At 27.7% G+C, this 15000-nt stretch overlaps 1 protein-coding gene across 1 annotated transcript in view; it reads left to right on the top strand.

Moving 5' to 3' along the window:
* Positions 1-15000, top strand: part of LOC101236718 (nucleoporin NUP188) — a 123832-nt gene that overhangs the window by 97389 nt on the left and 11443 nt on the right. Inside the window, exons 35-43 of the mRNA XM_065818576.1 lie at positions 24-101; positions 265-405; positions 492-629; positions 720-794; positions 915-1036; positions 2052-2130; positions 2221-2346; positions 2416-2489; positions 14789-14918. Of these exons, the coding sequence (XP_065674648.1) occupies positions 24-101; positions 265-405; positions 492-629; positions 720-794; positions 915-1036; positions 2052-2130; positions 2221-2346; positions 2416-2489; positions 14789-14918 (963 nt within the window). The remainder of the gene's footprint in view (positions 1-23; positions 102-264; positions 406-491; positions 630-719; positions 795-914; positions 1037-2051; positions 2131-2220; positions 2347-2415; positions 2490-14788; positions 14919-15000) is intronic.

The raw sequence follows: 15000 nt of genomic DNA, 5'->3' as shown, positions 1-15000 counted from the left end.
TATTTACTTATCGATTTATGAAGGGTGCTAAACATTTGGGAGCAAATAATATTGGTACATTCCTCTGTTTAAATATCAAACATTTATACAGTAGTCTTGAGGTATTGGTTTTAGCTATTTTTAGTTACATACTAAAAAATTTTAGTGTGTAAAGGTTTTTATATTTATTTTGTTTATACAATAAAACTGTTTTTTTATATTTTAGAAAATGATATTGTTGTTTTTATTTTTTCATTTTTTTGAAGTAATATTATTTTCAATTAGGCTAATCGCAATTATTCAGTTTTTTATAACAGTTGGTCAACGTGTCTATTAATAATGTCACATACTCTTAAGTTTCTCAAATATTCTTTTCTTCAATCTGCTATTGATTTTTTTGGTGGCCACAAAGAAATGCTGTTTAGTGTATGCAAATTTCATATTTTTATGGTCCTTCTTATTTCTGATACTATTTGATTTCATAATATAGTAAAAATATTAAATTAATTTAGAGTTTAGATATTTTAACGCAAGTAAATTTTGAAGACCGACTACTTATTACTGAACAAACAACGCTATTCATCTGCGAGCTATCTCATTATCAACCACAGGTGGTTTTTGCATTAAATGATGTATTCAATACTTTCAAGGTATGTGTTGATATTTTTATAGTCTTTGTTTATAAATTGATGCAATTTTTATTAAACACTTGTATATATATTTTAATTAAATATATTTAGTTTGGCATTGTTCAAGCGTGTCAGCATTCTATTGCTTTACTCTCAAGGCCAAAATTGATGAATCATCTTCTAAATGTATTTTTTGTATTGAATAAAGTAGCAAATTTCAACAATTTAATGTATAATTTTTCAAAACTTTAAATCTATTTTATTTATAGTTTTATTTAGAATTTGTTCTATTAATTAATGTTATAGAGTAAACTTTTGGAAAATACAAAGATGGCAAGCCCACTGTCTCTGCGCAATGAGAATTTGCGATCATTTGCAACAGATAATGAGGAGAAATACTCACCAAATTCTTTATTACTGCAAACTAGGTAAATATTTAGTTTTATTAGGCAGAGTAACTTTTATTGGATAATTGAATTTTTAATAAGGAGATTATCTTGTATATTTAAAAAATATACTTTTATAATTTTTTAAGTAAACAAAATTTCAAGCATAAAAGTTAAAATTTTACTAAACCTGGTAACAACTCAAAGGTAATAAATTTAGCCAATCAAATTTATTTACCCATTCATATGTTAACACAATTTTTATTGTTATATATTTAAAATGTTTGTTTTTTAATGTGTTGGTAATGTTTTAATCTATATAAAACTTGTATAAAATTTGGACTTCTTTTTAGGATCATATCGTTGAAATAAAAAAAAATTTATTACTATTTTTTCATTGTTTTAAATATTGCTGCACATTTTCTTGTCTCTCTTTCAAAAATGCCTCAAACATAGTTTTTACTTACAAAAACAATTTTTGTTTTCAATAGTTAAACAAAATCTTCTTAAATTTAATATTTTCTTTAATTTGATTTAATTTTTTATTTTTTAGTTGAGTGAAGTCTTAATTTTTCTTTACTTATGATAATAATAATAACAATGTTTTTTGTTTTCGCTGTGATTTTAGGTTATGCAGAATGTTTTTTTTTCTTATTTGTACTAGTTTTCTGTCTTATTAGTGCTTGTCTTATTCAGACTAGCTAACATATAATGATAGCTTTCCTTGATGAAAAACAAATTTTACATTAAATATAAAATAATTACAATAAATATAAAACAGTTCAACTTAGAGTTAGTAAGTTACTTTATGTTTTTTAAAATGGTTTTTTTATTATTTTTTTCAATTTGTCACAAACCGCATTTTGTTATAAGACGACTCTAAATTTTTACTTCTTTTGTTTTTTCAGGCTTTTTTTAGTATAAATAATCAAATAACCTATAAATAATCAAAAATATTTATGTATAATAAAAAAAGTAAAAGAATAACCAGAAAATTGTTGCAAAAAAGTAATGGTTACCATTTTATTAAATCATCATACTATTAATTTCTTCTTAGATTAATTAACATTGTGAGAAATTGTTTGTCAGCAATGAGATGCTTGACACCACATGTTGTTCAATGTATATTTGATGAGGTACATTTTTGTTATTGTAATAATCTAATATATTTTTATATAGTATTATATTTACTATATAATATTTACTACATTTACTTTTTTATTTAGGGTATGGATATTGGATGTTTTTCACCTCTTTTTGATATTGGTATCAGTTCACCATCATTAGATAGTATTCCTTCTTTTGGAACTCTTCTGGCATGTTTAAATACTTCAATTAAACTCATCCAAAAGGTTTATAATGTTTTCAGTTTATCAGCAAAAAATAGTTTTTTGAGAATGAACTTTTAAGTTTATTTATAGCTTGTTCAAGTTGGTTCAGATCAAACATCTGAGAAAGACATATCATTTGCAGTAGGTGATGAAGAGTATAGAAAGTAAGTTTATATTTTTGTGTGTCTGTTTATATATAAACATACACACAGATATATATATATATATATATATATATATATATATATATATATATATATATATATATATATATATATATATATATGTATTCACACAGTGGAGAAAATAGAATTAGCCTCACCATGTACTGATAAAATATTTTGTAAATCTGTAAGCAAGTTTGCGCAGTGCATCTTTTGTATTCACGCTTATTTAATTATTATTACAAACAACAACTTTTTAGATTATAATATAGCACAATTAAATTGCAGTAGATTTGATAAAATCATAAAATGTATAATAGTTAATATTTGCGGTAGCAAATAGAATTAGCCTCATCAATAATTATTTTCAGTTTACTTGTTTATTTTGATCTGGTGATACGCAATTGTGACTTTTATTAGTTTTTATTATTATAGTTTTATTAGTTTTTTATTGTTATTTGTTAGTTATACAAAGACTGTGAAATCATGGTTCATAAAGTTTTAAACATTTGGTTTTTGATACCTGAATTTGAAATGGGACGTGGTAAGCGTTTAACAAATGAAGTATTGCCAGTAATCAAAGCATGTAAAGATACAAACTTATCTAATCGGGAAATTACAAAGAAAATTAAAAGATCTACAAAAATGGTTAATAATTACTTCAAGATTAGCGTTAATTGTGGGGCTTATAAGGAAAGTGGTGGCAAGCGTAAAATTGATAATCGTACTAAACGAGTTATTGTACGTCGTGCTGCTGCTCAGCACATGACTACATCTCAATTCGTGTTGATTTACAATTACCTGTAACTGTTCAATATGTGAGACAAATCTTACATGAAGATCCAAACACAGTTTGAAAAGCCGTAAACCAAGACCAAAACTTACTGTTTGTCATAAAGAAGTTAGATTACAATTTGCAAAAGAACACATGTCTTCGCAAGAAGAGTGGCATCAAGTTTTCTTTAGTGATGAAAAAAAGTTCAATCTAGATGGTCCTGATGGCTATCAATATTACTGGCACAATCTTCGAAAAGAAAAAGAAACTCGAATGACTCATAACTTTGGTGGTGAAACTCTTATGGTTTGGGGGGGTTCCTTTTCTGGAAAACAACCACTGGCATGGATTTCATAAAAAATGAATTCACAGGACTACATTGACTTATTAGAAATTAATTTGCTTGAACATGGTGAAGAATTGATGAAAGTTTCACTTTTTAACAAGACAATGCTGCTATCCATAACTCAAAGCTTACAAAAGCTTGGTTAAGAGAGAAAAATATTCACGTAATGGAATATTTGCCTGCATGCAGTCCAGGTCTTAACCCAATTGAAAATCTATGGAGAATATTTTCTAGAAAGGTTTATGAAAATGGTAAGCAATATGAATCTGCATTGGAGCTGAAAACTCGTATCAGAAAAGCTTGGAATGAAATATCTATAGAAACTATTCAAAATCTTGTGACTAGTATTTCAAGTTGCATATTTGAAGTCATTAAAAATTCAGGAAGCAATATTAAATTTTAAATAAGTATGAAACAAAATATTTTTTGTGTTTTCTTGTATATAACGTAAATGAGGCTAATTCTATTTTCTATACAAATTGAATATTTTTAATTTTTTTTCCACTTGTAATTAATTAAACATACCAATTTATAAACTTTTTAATTGTTGTAGAAGATAATAAGAAATAGGGTAGATTTAATAATTGCTTCATTGCCATTTTTGTTAAATTAGAACGAAAAATAAAGGTGAGGCTAATTCTATTTTATCCGGTGTATATATATATATATATATTTATATATATATATATATATATATATATATATATATATATATATATATATATATATATATATATATATATATATATATATATATAGGGAAACACACTATGATTTGTATTGTAACATAAAGTGTGTTGTTCAGTGGTAGATCCATTTCTTATGAGCCTCTAGTATCCTATAAATGCAACGAATGTTTAATTTTAAATTCACTACTTAAGATGGAAGCATAGTTAATGTACTTCCTAGGTTCACCACTGTCCTCTATACATTGATATATACATATATATATATATATATATATATATATATATATATATATATATATATATATATATATATATATATATATACACATATACAACCTTTGAAATAAGGGCATTCGGCAATGCAGACCTAACTGCCGACCTGAAATTGTTTGAGGTCGGCAAAAAATTGCTGACCTCTTTTTCAATGTTTTATGGTAAGACCTTTGTATCAAATAATTTTTTTATTTGATACAAAGGTCCTGATGCAACCTGATGCCGACCTCTAAAAAATTGAGGTTGGCAAATTATTGGCGACCTCATTTTTCCTAATTCCGAGGGTTGTAGATATATTTATATATATATATATATATATATATATATAAATATATATGCATATATAAATATATATATGCATATATAAATATATATATATATATATTTAAATATATATATATATATATATTTAAATATATATATTTATATATGTATATGTATATATATTTATATATATATATATATATATATATATATATATATATATATATATATATATATATATATATATATATATATACGTATAAAACATTTTTTTTTTTAGAGTTAGAAATTATTTTAAAGTTGTAAAGTGTAGTTTTATATTGTTTTCTAACATCCTTGAGCGTAAATATGTGTTTTGAAAAACTTAAGAAAATGGCTGCTTCAGACTATATATTATGTTTGTCAAGCAAAACACTCTTCTTTGAATGTTTGACTTGTTGGACATATTCTCTCAACAACAGATGGTTCGTGTCAGTTGCGTAGTGTTGTTCTACACTGAGTTTTTTATGAAATGATTGTTAAAAATTTAACTGTTTCTATATCCTGAGACACAGGCAGATGAAGTTCTGATTTTCTGGTTTGAGGTAATAATTCCTAATATAGTAAAACCTCATTTAGTAGCTAAACTTTTCTAAACTAAAGTTTTTACCAGCAGCATACTAAAATGTCTGAGCACAAAAGTATAAAATCTGCTGCTCAACATAGTTATGAAGAAAAGTTCACCACCAAGACACCAAGTACACTTTTTGACACTGCCTATGGTAAATTAGATTGTAGCATCAGATAAATAAAGAGTTCCTGATAGACCAGCGAGGCCCTCAAAAGACTTAGTGTATAAGCAAGCAATTGATAAATATAGAAAACGCAAGCTTGGAAAAAAAGGCGCCAGGAACAACATTAAGAAAGTAAAGTTTTATCTATAGAACTATTAACAGATTAAAGTTCAGCTCTTGGATTAAAATTCTGACTGTGACTTCTAAAACACAAAAAACTTCTTTTCACTAAAACTTTCACAACATTCTACTTTGAGAACTAGTTAACTATTAATTGCGGTATCCAAATGTTGTATTCTTGACAAAATTAACATTTTCTAGTACCTTTTTAAAGGAAGCTTGAACTACATTCCATGAATCTCTTGCAGTAGCTGTAAGAAAAGATTTACAACCTTTGGTTCCACTAGTTGCACATTTTGATAGCAAAATATTGCCATATTTTGATGTACGTGAATGTCTGCTAATTGTTGTATCTGGCCTAGTCTTTGAAAATTATTAGATATCGCTAAGATACCTGCTGGTACTGGTGCTTTGATGGGACCAAAGTTAGTTGAGTTTATTCATGAGTGGCCTGGTGTTGAGGAGCATCTTACAGGTCTTTGCTTTGACATGACTGCAAGCAATACTCTTAATCTACCAAAAGAGTTCTTGACATCATCTTCAGAAACTTTGGCTATTTGTGATGACTCCAAGGTTGCATGTAAGATAGTTTGTTACAATCATTAATTGTTACAAACTATCTTTCATGCAAAAACTTTAATGACTGTGCATTCTGCACAGTCATTAAAGTTTTTAATGACTGCGCATAATGGGCAGTTAAATTGGCTGCTGATTTCAATGACAAAAAATGACAGTCAACATTAGCTTCTCAACGAAGTAGTTGAGTACCATAGGAAATGATTTTTAACTGAAGCTACGGAGACAGTTAAATTATAATCATCCCAAAAACAACAGTTCGAAAAATTAAAAAAATGTTTAAAAATTTTTCTTATTTTTTTATTTTTATTTTTTTATTTTTATTTTTTATTTTTATTATTTTAATTATTATTATAAAATTTTTAATTTTTTTTATTTTTTTAATTTAAAGCAACTTTTTTTAATATTTAGAATAGCTTCCTTTTTTACCCACCCCTGATCCTCCACCACAACCACCAACACCCTTGTTAGTAAAACTTTCTGGGGTCTTTATTTTATTAAAATAAAAGAAACATCCATGGTGTCTAACTCAAACATCACAACAAAAACAACACAAAGTAGTACATAAGACATTTGACTTTCATTTTTCTATAATAAACGCTTAAAATCTAATTAATATTGCATACACAAAAACCACAACAAAAAGAAATGGCATCTGTGGTTCCAATTTTTAATAGCTCTAGAAAACATTCTGAACCTTCCAACTGTCATTTTATCAGTTTTCTCTCTATCATTTTCTAACATCTCATTTTGATTCTAATTAGTTGCTCTCTGAAAATCATTATGGTTTTCAATCTTCTTATTCTAAGGCTGACTTGCTAATTGCTTTATGTAAAAGATTCTATTGTGCATTATATACAGGTGATGAGGCAATGCTGTTGCTTTTGATATCTAAAGCTTTCGTTAAAGTTTGACATTCTGGTCTTCTCCATAAGCTTGCTTCATATAGTGCATCTGGGAAAATGATCAAGTCATTTCTTTCAAACCGCATCATTAAAGTCATCCTTGAAGGCCAACACTCTTCTTTAATTCCAGTAACTTCTGTGGAACCTCAAACCTCTATCCTTGGTCCTGTGTTGTTTCATATCTACATTAATAATCTTCGTGACAACCTTGCAACTCTCACATCTAAAATAGCTTTATTTACTGACAACTCACGTTTATACTTCTGTATTGACAAAATGTCTTCTATTTTCAATTGCTTAGAACAGGCAGCAGATCTTAAATCTGATCTCACTTCTGTAATAGCTTGGAGCTTGAAGTGGGTTGTGAATTTTAACTCTGCCTAAAATCAGTAATTTAGACAAACTATACTTTATTATATATAGTATATACTATATTATATATAGTATATACTATATTATATATAATATACAATATATTATATATAGTATATATTATATTATATAAAGTATATACTATATTATATATAGTATACACTATATTATGTATAGTATATATATATATATATATATATATATATATATATATATATATATATATATATATATATATATATATATATATATATATATATATATATATATATATATATATATATATATATAGATATGTATATTATATATATATATATATATATATATATATATATATATATATATATATATATATATATAGATATATATATATATATATATATATATATATATATATATATATATATATATATATATATATATATATATATATATATATATATATATATATATATATATATATATATATATATATATAGAAGACAACTATAGCAATATTGTCAACATTCCTATAACAATTAATAACAACACTTTTCTTTACATCTTTTTGGATTATCGTTCATGGAAACCATATATACAATTGATTGTAAAGTTAACATCTGCTAAGGTTGCTTCTCTTTATCGTGCTTGCCATTATTTTACTCCTGTTTCATTCTCTGACTCTACAAATTTTTTATTTGTCCTTGTGTGGAACACTGTTGTTATATTTGGGTTGGTTCTTCAAATGATACTCTTTCCTGTCTAGACAAGGTCAAAAAATGCATTGTAAATGTACTTGCTCTATCTGCCAAGCTTTCTCTTAACTTCCAACATAATAGTGGTTGCTTGCATTCTTGTTTTTAGAAAAAATAAAGAACTGCATTTTGAGGTACAGATTGATGTCTAAATTCAGACCTCCATTTCGAGTCTATATGATAAAGGGTTATTTTTGTTTGACATAATTTGTAGTATTTTAAAATATATTTTTTTTGTATCAGTTTTCAGGGAATGCATCTATTAATTAGTTAACTGATTTTGTTTATTGGGATTTATTGTGTGTGACTATTGTTTATAAACCTCAAAAATGGTATTAACTCATGTGGTCAATTAAAATGAAGAATTGCCGATGACTTTATTTTTGAAAAAACAAAAAAATATTTTTACAAGTATTACTATGAGTAAACATCTTATGAAGTCCTCAAATATGCAGGTCATTAACTTCATGGTTCTATCCTATTTAGGAATCGTCCATAAAGTACGTACACTCGGAGAGGAAGAGGGGGTCTGCAAATGGCATGTATGAGAAAGGGGGGCAGTAGGTCAATTATAAAATTATGGAGACGCTAAATTTAAAAAAATATCATAAAATGTTCGGTTAGTAGGTTAAAAGCGTAGTTACTTTTAGGGAGGTAGAGGGTACTCAAAAAAGCGTATGGCAAAATGCAGGAGGAAGGGGGGGGGGGATGAAAAAAAGAAGCGGATGTACTTTATGGACAACCCCTTATAGCTTTCAGCAAAGTTTTTCCTGCATCATTAATTGATAACTTGTAGTCTGTATTTATAGTGAGATGCAAACTGATAGCATTCTTAAGGAGTTTTTTGCTGATAGAAAAGTAAAAATTACTATTATCAAAAGTTAGTGATTCATGAGATAGTAGTGTAGTGATAGAGTGCTTGCCTCATAAACAAGAAGTTCCAAGTTCAATCCTCACCACGCCCCTGGTAGTACTGCGCTCAACTTGTTTATCTGTAAAGCAGCCTTGTTCATCTAGGTTTGTGTTTCAGAGTTATAGAGTTGAGAGAGGATTGTAACTATTATTTAAGTAGCCTTCTCAACTGTAGTGGACTTCATGGCTTTGGGGAGGTAAATTAACATTAAAAAAATATATTCATCAAGATTCTAATAGTCACATGCTTGGCCTGGGCATTAACATTTATAAGAATTTACCCGTTTGTCAGGAAACTAGGTTTGAATCCACAGACTATTCTTTGATGTGCATTCGCATAGCACCACTTCACTCTATCACCTTTCTGATTGTTCTATATCGCTCTCCTTCATCTCAAGACTGCACTCTTTTTGATTTTATTTCTAATCAAATTGACCGAGTCCTTTCTCTTTTCCTTCAGCCAGTATTGTTGTTGGCGACTTTAATGCTCATTACACTGAACGGCTTGGCTCTAGTGTCAGTGACAATCCAAATCATTTACTTTCTTTTCTTGACTGGTTTGTCTGGTTTCTGATCCTAGTCAGTGCTCAGTTTCTCCACATTCACCCTTGGGTACCTCTGATCATAGTTTGATCTCTCTAAAACTATTATCTCATTCTTCGACTCTTTCTGTGATTTTTTTTGTGATGACCCTTAGGTAAAAAACTCTGATCTTCTTGCTGACAAATGTGCTTCCTATGTAACTTCTTGGATTCAGACTGACATGAAATCTTCTGATCCCTTTTGACAATTCCAAATCTAGCCTCACTCTTCTCCATGGTTTTCCTCTATCTTTGGTTTTCCAAATCTAGCCTCACTCTTCTCCATTGTGCTTCTGCAATATTATATTGTAGCCATTACTTCCATATTTATCACCAAAACTATTCTCCAGAAAACAGACATCTGTTAACTGTTATTGCTAGAAGTCATTGTAAAAAGGTTTTGTCTAACACCAAAGCCTTCTATTCTAAAGTCACAAAATCTCTTATTTCATCTCAAAAATTAGGCTCCTAAGACTTCTAAAGAATATTTAACAGTGTCTGTAATACGGGCAAATCTGTTATTCCACCTCCCTCGTATGGTTCAAATATTTTTACCTCACCTAAAGACAAAGCTGAACTGTTTACTAAAAACTTTTCATCAATTTCATCAATTGATTCCACTAATCACAATCTACCTGATATAGCCAACAAACAGGTTGATCCATTGCTTGACATTCATATTGACTTATGTTATCCAGACTTGTGGTCTGGATAACATACCTGTTGGTCTGGATAACATACCTGTTAAAGTCTTGGTTCTGTAAGACTATAACAGATGTGACTATATATATAAAACAATAACAAGTGCTCTCCAGAGCTGTTGCCTATACTTTCAAAGCTATTTAATAATTGCTTATCAGAGTCTTGTTTTCCAGCCTGCTGAAAAGCAGCATCTATCATCCCTATATACAAATATTCTGGAGAGCAATCTAAAGCCTTTAATAAAGTTTGGCATGCTGGTCATCTCCATAAGCTTTTCTTACGGTGTATCAGGTAACATCTTTAAGGTTATTGAATCTTTCCTTACCAATTGTAGTATAAAAGTTGTCCTCAAATGACAGCACTCCTCTTCATTTACTGTAACTTCAGAGGTTCCTCAAGGTTCTCTCTTTGACCCTAAACTTTTTTAATTCAAATTAATGAACTCCCAGAAATTCTCACATCTACGGTGGCATTGTTTGCTGATAGTACTACCATTTATTATTGGGGCTCTCAGTGGCTGGTGAACTTTAACTCAGATAAAAATTAATTTTTTTTAATCTCAACTCACTCTTTCGATCTTTCTTAGAAACCATATATCAAATCCATTGCAAAATTAGCATCTGCTAAGGTTGTATCTCTTTATCGAGCTTGCCACTTCTGACTCTGGATTCTATTTTTTTATCTCTATACATCTCTAATCCACCCTTGTATGAAATAATGTTGCCATATCTGGTGCAGATCTTCGAATGATGCTCTTTTCTTTCATACAAGGCGCAAAAGCGTATTGTAAACTTAGTTGAACCTGCTCTTGCAGTAAACCTCCAACCATTGTCACATTATCATAATGTTGCTAGGGTTTTTCAGGTCCAAGTACCTGGACTCACACTCAGCGAGTCCAAGGGAAAATACCCGGATCATTTACCTGATCTATGACTTGACAAGTTTCATCATGGTCCATATATGTTTCTAAAATTATCTTTTTTTTAACTGGAAAAAATAAGTTTGTCATTAATTTCTTGTTTCCATTAATCAAGACATATTGTTGCTTTGGTTTGACAAGGTTCTAACTGAAAATTTTAATATTGGGAGAATTTAGAAAAAAACCTTTAATTTTTTTTAATGTTTAATTGAAATTATTTATACTAGCAGTCCAGACCTGTAAAATGCGGGTCTTGATAAGTTTATTTAACAGTGACTATTTCTATACTTGTTAATTTCACTATTTTTTAGATAAAAGTTTCTTTAACGTAAATGACAGTTGTGTATCATTTCTTCCGGTGTTATAGGAAACTTAAGGCTATAAATATAACTTTCTCATTAAAATAATGTTTATTTAAAAAGCAAAACAGGGCGAAGAAGCGGGTCACAAAACCTAGATATGTCAAATATGTAAGCTCTATCTGTTTGATATTTCTCATAGGAACTTTTCTGTAAAAATTCTTTCAATTAAGCTGTTTTTAATATCGGGATTATAATCCTTAAATAAAGGCTTGACTGCAATTTCAAAATTAGTTTATTAACCCTTAATAACTAATTTTGAAATTCCAGTTGAATTCTCCTAGCGGTATAATAAAAATTGATCCCATGTTGAGTTTGAAAATATATACATATGTGTGTGTATATATATATATATATATATATATATATATATATATATATATATATATATATATATATATATATATATATATATATATATATATACACACACACATATATACATTTATCTACTATTGAAAAATAGAAATAAAAGCAATCAATCAATGCAATACTTTGCAAGACTTGACTTATTGCATTGATTGGTTGCTTTTAAGTAAGTACAACAACTTACTTGTTGTGCCAGAAGAAGCAGCTGGAAGCTATAAAATAAAATTAAAAATACTATAAAAACAATTAATCATTGTTCTTTTTTTTTTCATTTTTTTTTTTTTCAATCTAAATGCCAAAAGGCTTCTTCCAGTAAACCTAAAAGTAAAAAGTAAAAAATAAAATTTTGAAGTTTTATTTTTAAATTACCTATAAAAACTACAAATCACTTATTCACCATTAGCAGATGTGGCTCCCATTACTGTTGGGGCAACACTTGTTGATGTTGTTGCTAACAAGGACAACACTATTGGCTTGCAAGGACAACACTCTTGCTATAAACTAAACCAAGTCACAACACTTTGAAACCATGGAAACAACATAACCACTTACAAATTATAAACATGTAACCAGTTTTCTGTTTAACCAGCGCTTTCGCGCTCAAGTCTTTTTGCACTTGCCCACATGCCTGAAAAACTTTGGTTGCGCATAAAAAAGCGCTTGCCAAAAAATCTAATAGCGCTTTGTTTTAAATTGCAACAAAACTTTTGGTTCATTTGTACAACTTTGAAAAATGACTTTTTTTACCTGTCTTCTTTTTTAAATTATTTTATCTAGAATTTATTTAAAGCGCTTTGTTGTGCGCTGGCATTTATTTTCAAACGGAGAAGACTGCTTAATATTATAACACACATTATACATAGACTTCATATAACAGATATTTACAACATTTATGACACATAAACACTTACAAACTATAAATCAATATACCCTTAACACATATATACTCACAGCGGAGTGCTGCTACATTGATTGAAGGTTTGAGATAGGGCAGCAATCTTTTCTTTCATTATTCTTCATTTTTTCTTTCTTTTTCTAAAAAGGCCATATGCTATAAAGATAAGCTAAACTAGTGCTCATCTAAACACACTATAGAAGGTACGTATATATATATATATATATATATATATAGGCCTTGTAATGAAGCAGGAGCGATTGCTCTGCACACATGAAACGCGCCCGTAAACGTTAGTAAAAATTTTTTGCTGAAGTCAAAATATGTTTAAACAGAATATGCATATTGTTAATTAAAGAAGTTATATTCGTTTTAATATACATTATGCATTGTTTATGCATGACTTCTTCAATTCTAATTTATGCAGTATAAGTTCAAATTAAGAATGATTTATTTCTTCTATTTAAAAGCTAAATTTTGCATGTTTTTTTTTTTAATTCATGTTGAACTTTATCATATCCGCTTAATCATGCCCTGGTTAAGTGGAACCATTCGCGAACTCGTATATTTTTTTAGGGTCCATTTGACAAAAAACTTCGCTTAACTAGAACTTTGAGTTGCATAAAAGTCCATGTAATAAAATATCAAAACCTGCAACACTTTAATAAAAATTCTAAACTTGAATGTTAAAAACTTAAATATCTAGCGTAATATTTATAAATATCTTGTAAATAAATATCTAGCGTAAAAAGTTTATCAAACTAAAACTTCATTTAAAGCTTCAATTTTGTACAGGTTTAATCACATTCTATTAATTAATGACTTTTATATTTAAAGTTCAAAAACATCAATATGTTGGAATAACAAATATTTTTTTGTCAAATATAAGTTAATATGAAACTAAATATTTTCACAGGTATCTTCGAATCAATTAAGCTTCTATTAAAGTCTATTTATTAAAAAAGTTAAAGCTAAACGCAACTTAAAATTAAAAAAAAAAAGTTTCAAAAAACAATACCTATACCAAATATACCTATTATATAACTTTTAATTGAAACTTTTGAAAGCGTACTCACAAACAACAAAAGAAAAAATGTTATGTCACTAGTTTCATAAATGCATTTCTCAAAATATACGTCAGTATATAAGTTATTTACATATTATATTTGTACAAGTATATGTATACTTACACAAATTTATATTATATTAGTAAGTCTATTATATATTTATTCAGTATATAATCAAATATATAAAATATTATTTACTTAATAATTAAATGGCGCATATATATATATATATATATATATATATATATATATATATATATATATATATATATATATATATATATATATATATGGATATATATACATATATATAGTAGTAGCATTGAATCACGGTTGATTTTTTCCATAAAAATCTGCTTGCAATAAATCCACAGCAGGCTAATTGAAGTTGCAAAAAACCGCATCCTAACTAAATATAGCAATCAAAACTAATCACCACTAATACTTTTTCTAAAAATCCAAATTTAATGCATAGTTGCATTGCTACCCTAACACTTAATTTGAGTAAGTGTTGAAAATTTAAAATACTCTACGTATTTAAAATTTTCAACACTTACTCAATACGAAAACACTAATACGTTTTTATTTGATTAAAATTTTTAAACTATTTTATTAAAATTTTAAAATTTATAATTTAATTTTTCAACATGCTTTTTTTTTCTTTTTAGATCATTGCTTTGGTATATTATCGATAACTCACTAATTGTGATACTTTCTCAAGCTTGTTGTTATCTTCGAATGTCTAGTGTAGACGAACGAAGTAAACACTTTTTGCGAAGAGAACTTGGAACAGAATTGGTAATACTTTCATAGTTTAAAATTTAGTTTTTTAATTGAAATAGTAAATATTTTATTTGAGGTATAAATACAGTTTTAGAAT

The sequence above is a fragment of the Hydra vulgaris genome, chromosome 14 (genome assembly GCF_038396675.1).
Source record: "Hydra vulgaris chromosome 14, alternate assembly HydraT2T_AEP".
Classification (NCBI taxonomy): domain Eukaryota; kingdom Metazoa; phylum Cnidaria; class Hydrozoa; order Anthoathecata; family Hydridae; genus Hydra; species Hydra vulgaris.
The sequence above is the reverse complement of the archived record's forward strand: the minus strand, read 5'-3'. Positions and strand labels throughout refer to the sequence as shown.